General features: G+C 31.6%; 8 protein-coding genes across 8 annotated transcripts; 5 read left to right on the top strand and 3 right to left on the bottom strand.

The window, feature by feature from the left end:
• Positions 1-1,357: 1,357 nt before the first annotated feature.
• ASCRUDRAFT_73590 (Ras family protein) lies at positions 1,358-2,735 on the bottom strand. Its single transcript, XM_020192356.1, has 2 exons — positions 2,454-2,735; positions 1,358-2,281 (listed from the first exon to the last, which is right to left on the bottom strand). Exons 1-2 carry the CDS (start codon positions 2,463-2,465, stop codon positions 1,499-1,501), a joined length of 795 nt encoding a protein of 264 aa, XP_020050127.1. The 5' UTR covers positions 2,466-2,735; the 3' UTR covers positions 1,358-1,498.
• Positions 2,736-3,973: 1,238 nt separating this feature from the next.
• Positions 3,974-5,230, top strand: ASCRUDRAFT_78830 (uncharacterized protein; the record flags this gene model as incomplete). Its single annotated transcript, XM_020194300.1, has 1 exon — positions 3,974-5,230. One exon carries the CDS (start codon positions 3,974-3,976, stop codon positions 5,228-5,230), a length of 1,257 nt encoding a protein of 418 aa, XP_020050126.1.
• Positions 5,231-5,590: 360 nt separating this feature from the next.
• RPL31B (60S ribosomal protein eL31) lies at positions 5,591-7,129 on the top strand. Its single transcript, XM_020188772.1, has 2 exons — positions 5,591-5,750; positions 6,739-7,129. The coding sequence occupies exons 1-2, from the start codon at positions 5,682-5,684 to the stop codon at positions 7,024-7,026; spliced, it is 357 nt and encodes a 118-aa protein (XP_020050125.1). The 5' UTR covers positions 5,591-5,681; the 3' UTR covers positions 7,027-7,129.
• Positions 7,130-7,488: 359 nt separating this feature from the next.
• On the bottom strand, positions 7,489-9,238 carry DUS4 (tRNA dihydrouridine synthase). The gene has a single exon (XM_020192355.1). It carries the CDS (start codon positions 9,031-9,033, stop codon positions 7,972-7,974), a length of 1,062 nt encoding a protein of 353 aa, XP_020050124.1. The 5' UTR covers positions 9,034-9,238; the 3' UTR covers positions 7,489-7,971.
• A 247-nt stretch (positions 9,239-9,485) lies between these two features.
• On the top strand, positions 9,486-11,536 carry DUS3 (tRNA dihydrouridine synthase DUS3; the record flags this gene model as incomplete). Its single annotated transcript, XM_020195021.1, has 2 exons — positions 9,486-9,689; positions 9,753-11,536. 2 exons carry the CDS (start codon positions 9,486-9,488, stop codon positions 11,505-11,507), a joined length of 1,959 nt encoding a protein of 652 aa, XP_020050123.1. The 3' UTR covers positions 11,508-11,536.
• On the bottom strand, positions 11,509-12,374 carry ASCRUDRAFT_73584 (B-cell receptor-associated 31-like protein). Its single transcript, XM_020192354.1, has 2 exons — positions 12,298-12,374; positions 11,509-12,230 (listed from the first exon to the last, which is right to left on the bottom strand). Exons 1-2 carry the CDS (start codon positions 12,316-12,318, stop codon positions 11,709-11,711), a joined length of 543 nt encoding a protein of 180 aa, XP_020050122.1. The 5' UTR covers positions 12,319-12,374; the 3' UTR covers positions 11,509-11,708.
• A 150-nt stretch (positions 12,375-12,524) lies between these two features.
• On the top strand, positions 12,525-13,610 carry ASCRUDRAFT_67877 (uncharacterized protein; the record flags this gene model as incomplete). The annotated part of the gene is made up of 1 exon (XM_020191444.1): positions 12,525-13,610. One exon carries the CDS (start codon positions 12,525-12,527, stop codon positions 13,608-13,610), a length of 1,086 nt encoding a protein of 361 aa, XP_020050121.1.
• Positions 13,611-14,028: 418 nt separating this feature from the next.
• Positions 14,029-16,200, top strand: ASCRUDRAFT_67876 (uncharacterized protein; the record flags this gene model as incomplete). The annotated part of the gene is made up of 1 exon (XM_020191443.1): positions 14,029-16,200. The coding sequence occupies one exon, from the start codon at positions 14,029-14,031 to the stop codon at positions 16,198-16,200; it is 2,172 nt and encodes a 723-aa protein (XP_020050120.1).
• Between the last annotated feature and the right edge of the window lie 102 nt (positions 16,201-16,302).

The raw sequence follows: 16,302 nt of genomic DNA, 5'->3' as shown, positions 1-16,302 counted from the left end.
TGCTTTGTTACGAATTAGAGGAAAAATGAAGGAAAATTGAAAAACAACAAATAAAGTTGATAGAAGTATAATGCAAGAAGAGTAGAAACGAATTTTAGTACCAAGGACAGAGGCAGGGAGATAAGATCTGGGAGTGAGTATGAACTATAGTATAGGGAGATGTTGAAGATGGGGCTCTTTGAAAGGACAGGGGAGATGGAGCGAGGGAGAGGATGGTGATAAAAGCCAGGAAGAAGATCGGGAGAGTGAGAAAGAGGAAGCAGAAGAAGCAGAAGAAGCAGAGAAAGACGACAATCAGAAGGAGATTCAAAGCTGGGTGAAGAAACGGAAGGAAACAGTGAATTTTAGTCTTTGAAGCAACTACGATCGCTTCCCCATTTTTTGGAAATGCACAATTTTTGGAAACAGCTCTGGCACGGTGTGGTGCAGAAGAGTGCAGTGTGATGCGTGTCACGAGATTGTCTGCAGGAGTGGTATTGTAATGGCATGCATGATGCAATGCGGACATGCGTGAGCAGGGCGGGAATGTGGAGCCAGTGGATCGGGACAAGAATGGGACACAGTGCACGAGTATTTTCAAGTGTGATATTATTAAGTATATAGAGGTGGATTGATATTAGAGAGAAACACAAGATAAACAAGGTGGTTGTTTGGCGGGAGAAAATGGCGAAGATAAGGCACTGAGTGGAGTGGTGGTAGGACAAGTATTAGGCAAGTATTTAACGGTCACTGGAATGGTCAGTGGAAAGGCAATTGGTGCTGGTATATTAATACTTTGATAATGGAAATAGCATGAAACAAATAAATTAAAAAAACAAGACCCAATTGAAAGAGAAAGAGAAAGAAAAAGAGAAAGAGAAAGAGAAAGAGAAAGAGAAAGAGAAAGAAAAAAGTAGTAAGACAAAAAGACAGAGAGGTAAAAAAAATAGACAAGTAGATAATAATAAATATCAAGTAATAATAGTCAAGATAAAATAAATTAGAAAAACATAAAGTCAGATAATTGATATAAATTAGTGTAAATTAAACAAAATTAATATAATCTTGGAATTAATCAGTCAAAAAATAGATAGGTAGTGAGTAAGTAAGTAAATAAGTAAGTAAATAAGTAAATAAATAAATAAATAAATAAGTAGATAAATAAATAAGTAAATAAATAAAAAAATCAAACACTTTTTTTATAGAAAACAAGAAAAATAGTTTAGTAATTGAGATAACAGCAGATTGATTTAACCTAAAGGAAAGAGGAAACAAAGAAAAAAAACAAGAAAAAAAAAACAAGAAAAACAAGATTAAGAAATATAAAAGTTCAGAAAAGTATTTTCAATATTATTTTTCTTATGATTATTGTAAGTATTTTAAGTATTTTAAGTATTATTATGGTTATGATTATTGTTATTATTGTTATTATTGTTATTATTGTTATTATTATTATTATTATTATTATTAATTGATAGATAGTAGTAAATAAAAGTTGTTTTGATTCGATTTTGATCTTTTACATAATAATACAACAACCACTTTTATCTCTTGAATCATTAATATTTCCATGTTTTGATTCATTATAGCCATTTTGACCAGAGATTGAGTCGTCATCTATTTGTTGTTGATGATTGTGATGCAAGTTTCTTCCATGGTCGTTGTTTGAATCAGGGTCTGAATTGATTTGGTTGTTATTGAGGTTATTGATTTGGTTGTTGTTGAGATTGGAGTTATTGAGGTTGTTTTTGTTGATGTTGTTTGAGTTCAAGGAGTTGTCGACAATTTCATTTTGTTGTCTGATGATTCTTACCAACGAGTAGAAGGCGTCTTCGACGTGGATTCTTTGTTTGGCAGAGGTTTCCAAGAAGGGACAGGCAAAGGTTCTAGCAAGAGCGACGCCTTCTTCGTAGGAGACTTGTCTTTCATCTTCCAAATCACACTTGTTACCAACGACCAAGACAGGAACAAAATCTGAGTCTTTGACCCTTAATATTTGTTGGTAGAAGGTGATGAGTTCTTCAAAGGAGGATCTTGAGGTGACGGAGTAGACTAGAAGAAAGCCCTCACCGGTTCTCATATACTGTTCTCTCATGGCAGAGTATTCTTCTTGACCAGCAGTGTCCAAGACGTCCAAGAGGGCATTTTCACCATCTATTAGACATTGTTTTCTGTAGGAGTCCTCAATTGTTGGATCATATTCGTCGACAAAATGGGATTGTATTAGTTGGATGGTTAGAGCGGATTTACCAACACCACCGCCTCCTACAACGACCAATTTGTATTCTTTGATTATATTTCCCTAGAACAAAAGAAGAAAGAAAAAAGATAGAGTGATAAAGATGGATGGTTAGTAAGAGGTGATTATTAAGAAAATGAATAGATAAATAGGAAATCAAAACAAAAAATAAAATAAAATAAAATAAAATAAAATAAAATAAAATAAAATAAAATAAAAAAAAAGTATAACATACTCTGGTAGACATTATTGGATATTAGATGGATAGATATGTGAGAATGAAGGTATATTACAATAAAATCAATAGTTGATTATAAGAGAAAAAAAAAGTAAAAGAAATGAAGAGATTGTGAGTAGGCGATTAATTTTAATTTTAATTTTAATTTTAATTTTAATTTTGATGTGTTGTAATATTGTTATTTTGTAATAATATATTAATATTTCAATATATTCAATATAATTTTAATATTAATGTTAATATTTCAATGTAATATTAAATTAAATTATTAAATTATTAAATTATTAAATTATTAATGTAGGTTTAAACTTATAAGTGTAACAATGAGATATAATAGAGGACAATAATTAAATAATTTTGATCTGATTTGATGTGAAAATAATTTTTTCTTTGTTGTTTTTTTATTCTTTTGATTGATTTGTATAGTGGTTGGTATGAGTAATGTAATAGTTAAGAATAGTTGGATAATAAATGAATTCAATATTAAATAAGGATTTAAATAATGAGGAATAATATTGAATATAATAAATATAATAAATATTATTAAGTAGAATAATTAAATTAGGAGTCAAAAATAAAACTATAGGAAAAAAAGAGAGGTGATAGACTAAAGAGAAAAAACAAACAGACAGAAAACAAAAATAATAAGTGAGATTTTAGTTAGAAGATGAAGGACGAAGGATGAAAGATTGAATTGATATTATTAGTGTTGAGAGAAAGAGAGAAAAAAAAAGGGCTATTGTTTATTAGTGATAAACTGAAGTTATTAGAATGATAATGTGATAATGTCCTTTATTGACTTTTCCTGGCTAAAATTTTGCAAATACAGTCAAAGGAATTGAAATTAGATAGCAGATAAGTTGGCTTCACAGTGAGGTAAATAAGAAGTTTTGTGAGGATAAGTGAGCGAAAATAGACAGCTTTGCGATTATTGCTAGGGATGAAACTCTGATCTGATGATTGTTGTCTGAGATGGGAGAAGGTAAGCAATTGTAAATTAAATTGGAAAATAGGAAGGAAAACGATCAGTGAAAACGACAATAGGAAAGCTGGAAAAGGAACCCAAGCAGAAAGTGACAAAGTAAAGCAAATGAAAGTGGAAAGGGAAATGACTGGTAGGTAAACAGCGATATATCAGGTGCGGTTCTCCAATCGTCTGGCTTTTCGACAAAAACAGCATAGGCAGATGGTACCAATGCGTCGTTTGTCAGAAGACAGCTCCGGCCTCCTTTGGCCTCACTGCCCGGCTTGTTGGCAGGTTCGCGCCATCTCCGTCAAATCCAGCCGACTCACAGGCAAAAATGCGCGGAATCAGCCCAGAAGGCGGCCGCTCACTCCGCGCGTGCTGCTGCGGGTCAACGCACACTCCCGCTCCGAAACGCGCAACTCTGTTTCAGCGCGGCCCACGGGGCGGCGCTTCAGGGTTCTCGGCTGGCTAGACGGCGTCGCAGCGCCAAATACACCAGAGACACCAGGAACACCACAGGCACCACAGACACCATCCCAGCAGCACCGTCATGAGCACCTCCAGCAACAAGCCCGGTGCAATTGACATCGAGGCCTCCATTGTCACTGCTCTTGCCGACCCCAATCTCTTGGTTCTCATTCCGCACACTGAACGCAAGGTCGCTCTTCCCTCTCACTTGTCTGCCTCCTCCATCGTGCTCCAGATCAACCATCTCTTGAGTCTCGCCTACAACGACATCCTTGCCGACAACAACCAGGCCTTCCTTGCTTTCCTCAACATTGTCGACTTGACAAAACTCTATCTCTCCAACTACACTGCAAATTCATCCGCCAATGCCGACACTGACATCTCAATTTATAACAAGACAACCCTATTCAGCATCTGGGAAATCAGATTGTCTTCGCTAATCCTCTCAAACAATTTTGCCAACAACCATCTAAAATTTGCAAGAGAAGAAAGCAAAAGACTATCCATCCTACTAAACGATAAAAACTCCCTTTTTCTACTACCTTTAAATCTATCTATCCTAATCCTCAGACTAAACCACTCCTTTGATTTCATCAAATCCCTATATGATATCATATGGCAATTAAGGTTTACCCTCAGTAATAACCTCGATAATCAAAATCTGTCTCTAATTGATCATCTAAAGATTCATATTATCTCCTATAACATAGCTGCTGATTTAATCTTGAAAAGAGATTACTTGACTTTTATATCCTTCTCCAACTCAATTCTCAATTACTCAAACTTCAAATCACTCGATAATAAGCATAATAATGACGAAAACTTGACTAATTATGAACTAAAATTATCCTCGAATTTTGCTTTATTATCAACTCTAATCTCTTTCATACATGGTGATTACGATAACGCTGAATACTACTTCAACAAACTCTTATCCATAAACTCACTTCAATCCTCTTCCTCATCTCAAAACAATTCAAATCTAGATTCAAACTACTCAATTCTATCTTTGAAAAAAATCCTATTAAAGTATAACCCAATCTTAGACAACGATATAATCAAACCCTTAAAATCACCACCAACCATATCCTCAATAGACAACCTACTAGAGCTACATAAAAAAACTAGAATAACTGGCAGAATTTTGTGTTGTTTCTGCGCTTTAGCTGAATTGGATTTAAGAACTTTCAACAACCATATAGATATCTTAAAAAACGATCAATCTTCAACTCATCCACTCCTCACTCCTGATTCTGACCAATTAAAATCTCTTGATTATTCCCAATTCCTAACTGCCTTTTGGAAACAAAATTTAAATAAACTATATACTTTTGAATAAATCTCTCTCTTATCTATTTTACCCTTCTTATCAACAAAATATCCCTAATCAACTTCAAAATGCAGCCCTCATCTATTCTCGCTCATCATGTGTATTCTAATAGGGCTTTACTGCAATCACGCTTGCACTTATTGATTTTCATATCTCATCGCTCACAACGTCATCTCTCTTCAAATTCACTACCCTGTACAAATACAATTTCTTATTTCCTAATTACTCTCATTTAGTATTTGAAAAGCGTGATACATTTGCTTTTATACACCTTATTGTGCACGTGCTACCTGTTTTTTTTTCTGGCACCTTCTTTTTTTCAAATTTCCAATTTTCTATTACTTCATTCATCAATCTCCAATATCAATCAATTACTTAAAAATTGACAATTATATATTATCGTTGACAAAATTAATTCAAATATAATCAAATATAATTCATAATTTTTAAATAATAAAAAATGTCTAACAATAGAAGTGCTCTCAAAGACGTTGTCACTTGTGAATATACCATCAATCTCCACAAAAGAGTACGTATTTTCATTATCAATTATTCATCATTATCATTATCATTATCATTATTATCATTAAAAAATCAATTGAATCTTATTATCAATAGTTACCGAAATTCACTAAAATCATTCTAAATATATTAAAATTCATAATAATTTTATTAAAAATTTATCAAAACTCTATCAAAACTCCCTATAATTATTTAAAAATCCATTAATTATCACATAAATTGATCTATTTACTCAATTTTTTAATTTTTCAATATTATCCAATTATCTTATTTTATTTTTGTAATAATTCTAATTTGATAGTATTTTTAAATCATTTTTAAACCATTTTTAAAAGATAGGCAAACGTCCTTAGTTTTTTTAATAAAATACAACTTCATAAACAATTATTCTTTATTTTACTTTTCTGAGATAAAGATTTATAATATCAAAAAATTAAACAAATTAAAAATAAAAAAATAAAAAAATAGAAAAATAAAAACATTGAATAATAAAAAAATAAAAAGTTAAACTGCAGCTGGAAATACGATTTAAAAAATACAAAATTGCAATTAGATACATAACAAAAATTTGATGAATTTCAAATTAGTTATCTGATTTTTATTATTAAACTTTTTTCTTGATAAATTCAACCGAACAATCACTAAAGACAACAAGATTATTGAAAATCACATAAAATTAAATACTTAAGTAATTGAGTAAATTTAAGCAAACTTTAAATAAGAAATATTTTGCAATATTAAATTTTCAAAAACACGATGATAATTTTTAATATAACATAATTATACTTTTTATTTCAAAACAAAATCATACAAACAATTAATTAAATTTTTTAATATAAAATTCTGAATTGTTTACTGTTATTCAATCATAATTAATTTTTTTTTTTTTTTTTTGAATAATTATTGATAACCGATAATATTTATGGATTTTTTCTTTTTTAAAAGAAAAGGAGATTTTTTTATCTAAAACATTTACTAACTCTTACTTTTATTAGTTGTTTGGAAAACAATTCAAAAAACGTGCTCCAAAGGCTGTTAAAGAAATTAAAAAATTTGCTACTTTACATATGGGCACAAAAGACGTTCGTATTGATCCAAAATTAAATCAAGAAATCTGGAAACGTGGTATTCAAGGTGTTCCATACAGATTAAGAATTAAAATCTCAAGAAAACGTAACGAAGAAGAAGATGCTTCTGAAAAATTATTTTCTTATGTTGAACCAGTTTTTGTTGCTTCTGCTAAGGGTTTAGAAACTGTTGTTGTTGACGAAGATGATGAATAAATTATTTATTAATTATCGTAATTATCATAATTATAATATAATATACATTTTTTATTTATTCAGTCTGTCATAATAAACAATAACCAAACATTTTTAATTAAATTAATTTAGGACTAAAAACTAAAAGCTAAAAACTAAAATGAAATAATACAACATAATATGAAGATATTACATTAAAAATTATTTATGAAATGTATATTGTATTTTTCCAAAATAATTAATTAATGATAATCTCAAAATGCTCTGTAAAATCTATTGTTATTGCCTTTTTTTTTCTTTCTTTTTTTTGTATTTTCCTAAGACTGATAAATTTTCATTTAATAAATTTAAAATATAAACGCATTTACAAATCTACAACGTGGAACTTTGAAAAAAAACAACTAGTGGAATATGTAATGTATTAGAGATTTATATAATATCAAATCTATATGAATAAAACAAATCATATTGTTAGTAATCATTATTAAGATAAAAAACCCAAAAGCTGTGTAAGTTAAAAAATCAAATCAATTTGAAAACAATAAATATCAGTGTAACTATGACTATAAAACAAGTAAAGTTCATTGCAATGAATCAATCAAAACGATTTCTTCGTACTAATGCTCAAACAAAAATAAAAAGTATCATCACCTATTGTTTTCAAAGTTCTGCTTCTCAACACTGGAAATAAAACATACCCTAATAACAGTTCTATTCCTACTCTCTTGCTCACATCATCAGCAGTATTTTCTGAAGAGAAAGGTTTCTTCAAAAAACCATAGTGAAATTTTTGATTTTTCACTCCCCCAAAAAAATCAGGGCTCTAAGCACGAGGAAGTTGACCCTCTCTGATGGTTTTGATCCACAAAGCTGGATATTTGCCGAACTGAACCTGCGATGAAAGATAAAAAAATGGAGCAAACTGGAAAATAAACTGAAAGATGTTCAGTGTTTGCTAGAGATATGTTACAAGTTGAATGAGCACTCGTTTTCCTTGGGTCTGACCAAATAGTCTACCTCTACGCCCTTCCCGTAGCCTTCTTCTGTGGACCTTCGAAGCATGAAGTGTGCATCAAACCAGTCAATCAACTCAACTAGAGTTTTGCAGTTGTTCAATTCCAATCGAAGCTGTTTGGAAATTTGACTTTCAAGCATAGTTGACAAATGATGTTGAAACACTCTGAAGGGCAAGGAATATGATACGCCTATGCTAAAGAATCGCTCAATTGCACCCCAAGGCACCTGTTTATATCCACTAAACATTGCAGGATTCTCTAATATACCACGAACTGCCATAACACCATCGACACCTGTATCATTTGCAATTCGATGGGCGTCTTCTAATGAAAAACAGTCACCGTTAGCAACAACTGGAACTGATACTGATTCCTTTATGATTTTAATTGCCTCGAAATTGGCTGGTTGTGATGACCGAGTTGTCTGGGTTCTTCCATGAACTGTTATCCAATCGACTCCTGCTGCTTCCACCATTTTCACAAATCTCACTGTTTCTTGTATGTCTTTATGGATTCTTATTTTAGTCTCAAGAGTGACTTTATCTCCGAATTTATCCTTTGCTGCCTTTATCATTTCAGCCACTTTTTCGGGCTCTGACATTAACGCTGCTCCAATTCCTGATCTCACTTGTTCCTTCACTGGACATCCGCAGTTTAGTCCAATTGCATCGCAGTATGGATGGATCATTTCAATAAATCTAAGAAAATCGACAACATTATTACTACCAACTTGAACAACCAATGAACGATCTTTATCATTTGTGGTAAAATCACTGCATCTTGCTATTTCGTTTCTCACAAATTCTCTAGCCAAAATCATTGGAGAATACACAATATCGACATTATAATTACGAACCAACTCTCTGAAGGGTAGTTTAGAATATCGGACCATTGGCCCCGATATGAAAGCTGGTCTGCCTTGTTTTTTGCATTCTTTGAATATGTTAATTGGATTATGAGCTGAGTTTCTTGGTGAAATTCTAGCAAAAGATGGAGAAACTTTTGTAGTCATACTAAGAGTGGAAATTATATTAAATTGGTGTGATTTTATGGAAAAAATAAAAAAAATTATGATGTTGTGATATATCTATAAGAGAGAAAAACCAAAAGAATGATAGGTAAATAACATGAACAATATATATATTCACCCTCAAGAGATGGTCGAAAGATAATAGAGATGATACGATAACAACGATAAAAACAGTTCAAAAGATAAAATTCGCCAATTTCTTGTTAAAGAAAATGATTTAAATTTTGGAAATTTCTTTGCTTATCCGCTTTAGGAAGGTAGTTGCGGACCGCTTTTTGTCGAAATTTTTCAGATTTTGGTGGAGAAAAAAAGTTTTTTATTTTTTTCTATTTTTTTGTTTTGACTTTTTTCAAAGTGTAATTCTGTTTCAAGATTTATCAGTGGACAATTTTTGAAGAAATAATTGAGAAAGTGAAGCACTTGGACAATTGAAAATGACACAGGAAACCAGCAGTGAAAAAAAAACCGAATTAGAATCTCAACCTAGATCCCTTAAGAGATCAAACAGTCATTTGGACATCAAGGGTGTAGCTCAAATTAAGAGACAATATATAATTGAAAATGTCATTCGTCCAGCGATTGATGATGATGAGATGGAAGGAAATGTCAACAATAATCCTAAATATGAAAGCTTATCGGTAAATGACTCTGGCGATAAGTTCAATAAAAAAAAACAACGAAATATTAAAAAATCGCAAAAGAAAAGAGGACAAAATAAGAATAGAGATTTACGTCAACCACATGAAACTATTAGATTGTGTTCAAGTTTAATTGATCCAGACAATTTAAATAGAAAGTGTAAATTTGGTGCAGAAAATTGTAGAAATACTCATGATATTGATTTTTATTTAAAATCTAAAGAAAAGGAAATTGAGGGAGCCTGTCCAGTTTTTGAAGCCATTGGATATTGTCCAGCCGGATTGAAATGTCGTTGGCTATCAAGTCATTTTAATTTTGAGACTAAAACATTAGTTAAAGATTTAGAAAAATATGAGAAAACATCTAAAACAGATAAGGAAATCAATTGTCTTGAAGGCGAAATTAAATACAAATTACAAAAAAAAAACTATAAATTTGAAAAATCAGAACAATTTATCCCATATTTGAATATTTTAACCAAGAATAATAATATAATTAATAAAACCACTAAAGAAGATAAGGAAAAAAACAAAAACAAGAAAATAGACAAGGAAAATGAAAATAATGAAAATGAAAATAAAGACGAGAAAAATGAAAATAATGAAAATGAAAATGAAAAGGCTGAAAACACCAAACAAAAGTATTATGAATATGTTGAACCACCATTTTTACCATGTGAAAAAAAAAAATTAGATTATAACAATAAGAAAATCTTATCGCCACTTACAACTGTCGGAAATTTACCCTTTAGAAGATTATTGAAAAAGCTTTATGATGTAGATATTACATATTCCGAAATGGCGTTAGCATTGCCATTAATTCAAGGGTCTAATAGTGAGTGGGCATTACCAAAAGCACATATTTCGGAATATCCTGGGTTTGGGGTTCAAATAGCTACAGCTAAACACTGGGAAGCATGTAAGGCTAGTGAAGCTATATCTAAATTATTGACGTCTGTTTCTGAGATTAATTTAAATTGTGGGTGTCCAATTGATTTGTTATATAGAGCAGGAGCTGGGTCTGCGTTGATGGATCAACCGTCAAGATTGATTAGAATTTTAAAAGGAATGAATGCATGTTCAGATGAAATTCCCATTACAGTTAAGATTCGAATGGGAGTTCGAGACAATAAGCCAACTGCCATACCATTGGTTAAAAGATTGATTAACGAGACAGATGTCAAAGTGATTACATTGCATGGTAGATCAAGACAACAAAGATATACTAAAGAAAGTAATTGGGATTATATTGCAGAAGTTGGTAAAGTTGTTGAGGAAATGAATTTAGCTAAGATGGAAGATAAAGAGTTGAGAGATGATAGTAAAGTGTTTTTTGTTGGAAATGGGGATGTATATAATTATGAGGATTATTATAATAATCAGGCAAGAGAAGGAGTTGATAGCGTTATGATTGCTAGAGGAGGGTTGATTAAGCCCTGGATATTTGAGGAAATCGATAAAAGGCAACATATTGATAAGAGTAGTTCTGAAAGATTAGAGATATTAAAAGAGTATTCCAAGTTGGCGTTAGAACATTGGGGCAGTGATGAATATGGAGTTGGATTAAGTAGAAGGTTTTTATGTGAATTCATTTCATTTTTTCATCGATATATTCCAGTTGGAATATTGGAGAGGTTGCCAAGTAAATTGAATGAAAGACCACCAAATTGGAGAGGAAGAGATGAGATGGAGACGTTATTGGGCTCATCAGATTATAAAGATTGGATCAAGATAAGTGAGATGTTTTTAGGGCCAGCAAATAAGGATTTTCAATTTCAGCCAAAACATAAAAGTAGTGCGTATGATACTAAAGAATAAATTTATGAGTTGTTTTTTTTTGTTTTCTTTTCAATAAGTAGTTATTATGTATTTATATATAGTATTGTCTATATATATATATATAGTAAATTTAATATTAAAATAAGTAAGTTTATTTCAGTTTATTTCAGTTTAGTTAGAGCTTAAATTTAGATAAATTAGATTATGAAATCATAAAACAATAGATTTGAGAAAAGGAAGTTATAAAGAGTCATATTGTCCGGATAAATCCTTTGCCTTTTGTTTCAAGATTTCAATGTCTTCATCTTTCTTTTCAATTAATTTTTTTAATTTCTTGATTTGAACAGCAGAAGGGCTATCGGAAAATCGGTCAATGCCCTTGGCTCTTAATTTATCCTTTGTCAAGATCAATTCAGCGACCAAGGAGTAAGTTCTGTTGAGAATCAAAGTTAAAAACAAGGAGAATCCACAAAGATACAAGTTTCTTTGAGCATAGAATTTCTTAGCTTGGATTTCGCTTCTTGGAGTGCCAGCGACAATTGATTCAGATAGCTTGAGCTCCTGGTCAATGGCAGAAAGTTTGTTCCAGGCATCGACAAACAAAAGCAAGATGAAGGCCAATATACACCTCATAACGACCTTGAACTGTTTGGATTGAAACGGTTGGCTAATGGTCTTCAACAATGGTCGTCTGAGCTTGCTGGGCAAAGGCAATGACAACGAGGCAAAGAGGACCATTTCGGTCACCAATATAGCGAATACCTGTGGATCACATCGATGGGTTAGTGTGTGTACAGTGTATAGGGGCGAGAGTAGAGAGCAAACATACCATAGTATAATAGAGAGACATCGTGGGATCAATTCGAGTAGGGGGGCACAGAGAGCTCTAGGAGAAGAAGCAGAAGCAGCAGCAGCAGAAGAAGAAGAAGCAACAGAGGAGCAATCACAAACACGCACAAAAGGCAAAGCCGGGCAGCGTTTGCCGAAAAGGGAAGCAGATATAATCAGACTCCTTTGCGCCCAGAAGGAGGTTAGCAATGAAGAGAAGCTCCAGCCATGTTCTTCTTCAGCTACAGCCTTCCCTTCACTGTGACGAGGGCATACCTCTACTCCTTTGTGGCCGGCGTTTCCATCTTCCTAGTGCTTCTGTTTTGGTCCTTCTTCCTCTTTGACAAGATCTACAACTATCTTCTTCCGATTCCCACCATCATCGTTCCCTTGAACTTCAACTATGAGTATATCTACAACAGGGTCTCGCCCTTTGTGTTGGTCGACTTGAACCACATAGAGGACAGCATTCTAAACCTTGTCACCTTCAACAACCACTACAACTTCAATTTCAACTTCCAGTCCTACTGCGATTTCAGTAAGTTCGCCTACTTGCCTTTGATGATCAAGTTTTCCATTTTGAACAACGAACTTGTGGACGACTTGGTTCTAAACTATCAATTGAACAATAACAAAAACAGAGACTTTACACACACTCATGAACATTACAACAACGACAATACCGACTATGCAAGGGCCTCTCAGATCGTGAATTCATGGCCTCTAACCAGCTCTATTCTCGTCAACGACAATCTTAATAACAATGGCAACATATTGGTTTCGATACTCCACAACTTCCTAGTATCCTGTTCAAACACTCAAAACAACCATAATAACTACAATGGTATCAACAACAATAATAATGTTATTGAAAACCAGTTCTTACCCCCAATTTTGAAATCCTTTTTACCTCCAATAATTTACAATTTTCCAAATAACTTGATCAATTATTTCACTAGTTTCAACAGCAAAAATCATCATAATGATTTGAACTTGAACTCTTACTCCTTAGACTTATTAAGGGATTACAAATTTGATATCAAAAACTTGCCATTTTTGAAAAATTCTTCGGTTTTAATTGAATTCAACAACCCAAATATCATCTTAGATAACATAAATTCAATTTTGAAAATCAATTTAAATTATAAAGGTTTAAGATATTATCTCCATAACTTTAAAGTATTCTCCTATATCACTGGCATCTCCCTAATTTGGTTCGTCTCCATCTTGATCTACTTATTATTCATCATCTCTTTCAATTACTACAAAAACACTAGATCTAGGAACTCAAATACTATTCTCTCAAAACATTAGTATATTATAGAATTAATTAAATCTACTTTCATCGTATATAGTTTAAATTTTGACTTTGATCAATTTTGAAATAGTTTAACTCTGATTAAATCTTGATCTAAAATTGTTTCACTCAAGTAGCCTCTAAAAACTCTCCTTAATTTATCCAATTTTTTAGCTTCCATTCGATTATCTCAATTAATCTCTCTATTGTAAAATGATTTTGATTATTCCTTTTTTTTTTGGTTAACTGTTACTCATTCTTTGTGTTATATCTCATTATTGTAATAATAATGTAATATTTCCTTAATCTTTGATTTAGTTTTAATTTCTCTATGAGCTTCCAATGGACAATAAATATATTTACTATTCAATCTATCAATCAAAACGTTCCCACTTTTTAATACTTCAATAAAACCAATAGCATTACTAATAAATAATGAAATTTTCAATTTTGCTGGAGTTGATAATCCTCCAATATCTAGTAATATACTTTATCCCCTACATACTCTTCATACTACTCATAACTTTATCTAATATCCTCTCTTTCACAAAATTTGCTTCAAAGACAATACATTTGAATTTTAACTATGAATCAATTGATAATCCTCCCTTTATACTATTGAATTTAGAAAACACCTTATATATTCCAAAACTAAAAGCTCACTTTGATTTAAATCAAATTTATAACATCAACCTAAAATTCCTTGATCTTTTACCAAACTCAAATGATTATCACTATGTTCAAAATGAACCCATTATGATTAAACTATCCATTATACCAAACCAGTTTCTTCACAATTTAAAACCTGTTCACAATATTAATACAGAAAAAGATTGGAACAACATCAGAATTTGGCCAATAACTGAGAACAAAAACTCTTTCTCGCTTGATTCTAAACAAAACCATTCTCTGCTTGAGTACGACGATTCTTCAGTGTTTGTTGTAACCAAAAAATCATTTATTCATTCTCTCATTCCTAATCGTCGTCGTAAATACAATATAGACTTGTTTGACGAAAATATTGACTCGTTTAGTGATTTTCTTGCTTTCAATTCCTTTATCAAATGGTCTTTTAAAGAAATCGAGACCAATCCTATCCAAGCATACACAAATAATTATAACCTAATAATTGAATTCAATAAAATCAATTTACTCATCATAGACTCTACCTTAAATTTGTCATTTCACAATCAAAATAATACAACTTGGGAATTTTATATATTTACACTATCAGCTCTCTTTTGGTTCCAAATAGTTTATGTTTATGGGGAAATTCTAATCCTAAAGCTTAATACAACATTAATCTCACTTATCAAATTTTTAATATCAATACCCAGTTTTAAAGCTATCGAGATTTTTCAACAAACCATTTTAATTCTTAATTTCAAAGAAGCTGATTCCAAAGAAATTTACAATGAAATGGCCAATGGCATCGATTATAATTCAGATACCAATGGTCTGTCAAACGAATCGGATAATGAAATTTTACTATCTATAACTCACAAAGGAAACAATGTAACTGATCAAAATAGAACCCCTCAAAGAAATTCGAGAGTTGGCAATAATTTGAAACTGAAAATTTATTCAACAGTTGCTTCTCTCTCCACTTCAAGTACAAAATCAAAAGACAATAATGATAACTTCAGGACTGATAATAATTCAATAACTACTTTTCATGGAGCTAATCATGTTGGAACATTCAATTATGACGATTCAGCAATTGAAGAAAATAATTTTGAACTCTTAGCAGAAAATGGGTTGGATTTGGTTTCAAATACGTCTGAAGTTACACTAACTGATGGTCCCAACTTAACACTACCATACACTTCACAGATTGCACAAGATAACACTACAAAAGGAGCTCACACTGTTTTAAACCAAGTTATTTTTGATTTTGATTTTAGTAGCAATGTTTCAAATGATAGTAGTTTAGATTCTAATGAGAGTATTTCTGATCCTTTAAAATCCTTCAACATCAACAGCTCTTTCGCTGGTCAGTTTTCCAACTCCACAAGTGCTCTAAATTCTTTAAATGCTCCAAATGATCAGAGCAATATTAATGCTGCAGAAAAGAATGATGTGAACACAATCCCTAGAGCAGATACTATAACTAATTGCAGCCAATATAAAGAGAGTTCAAATTCATTTACCTCTCTGCAATCTAGAAATAGTTTGCCATCAAATGATAATAATAAGCACTCTCCCACTGATTTTTCACCAGATTCAAAGCCCATCAAGCAAGAATGTTGCAAACCAAGAATCAGGGGAGCTCGTTCTAAACAAGCTCTACAACCAGCGAAAGATACTCTCACTTCAAGATTTGCAGAAGCTGAGTATCCTGATTATTCTGAGAGCAGTCATAAACCAGTTCAAAGCAACAAATCTAATCCAAAGCAAGACATTGATCTCCAAAACACAATTCATGCTATGTTAAATCCGCAGCTTAATCTTTCAGTTTTGAAAAACATTACTACAAATCAAAATTTCATAATCCAAAATAAACACAAATGTTCATCAACTTCTAATAGCAATAATGATAAAAATAATGATGATTTAATCAACGATGATGTGTTGGTTTCCAATGATTTTTCACTTCTTTTAATTTAGTTGAAACTTGTATTTGCTGTTGTTTTATTATTATTATTATTATTATTATTATTATTATTATTATTATTATTATTATTATTATTATTATTATTATTATTATTA

Source organism: Ascoidea rubescens, assembly GCF_001661345.1.
Source record: "Ascoidea rubescens DSM 1968 unplaced genomic scaffold ASCRUscaffold_1, whole genome shotgun sequence".
Lineage (NCBI taxonomy): Eukaryota > Fungi > Ascomycota > Saccharomycetes > Ascoideales > Ascoideaceae > Ascoidea > Ascoidea rubescens.
This window is presented reverse-complemented; position numbering and strand designations above follow the sequence as displayed.

Coding starts and splice junctions, on each gene's coding strand:
- RPL31B (XM_020188772.1), top strand. CDS start 5,682: ATGTCTAACAATAGAAGTGCTCTCAAAGACGTTGTCACTTGTGAATAT. Junction 5,751..6,738: donor CCATCAATCTCCACAAAAGA/GTACGTATTTTC, acceptor TACTTTTATTAG/TTGTTTGGAAAACAATTCAA.
- DUS4 (XM_020192355.1), bottom strand. CDS start 9,033: ATGACTACAAAAGTTTCTCCATCTTTTGCTAGAATTTCACCAAGAAAC.
- ASCRUDRAFT_73584 (XM_020192354.1), bottom strand. CDS start 12,318: ATGTCTCTCTATTATACTATG. Junction 12,231..12,297: donor TGTCTCTCTATTATACTATG/GTATGTTTGCTC, acceptor TGTGATCCACAG/GTATTCGCTATATTGGTGAC.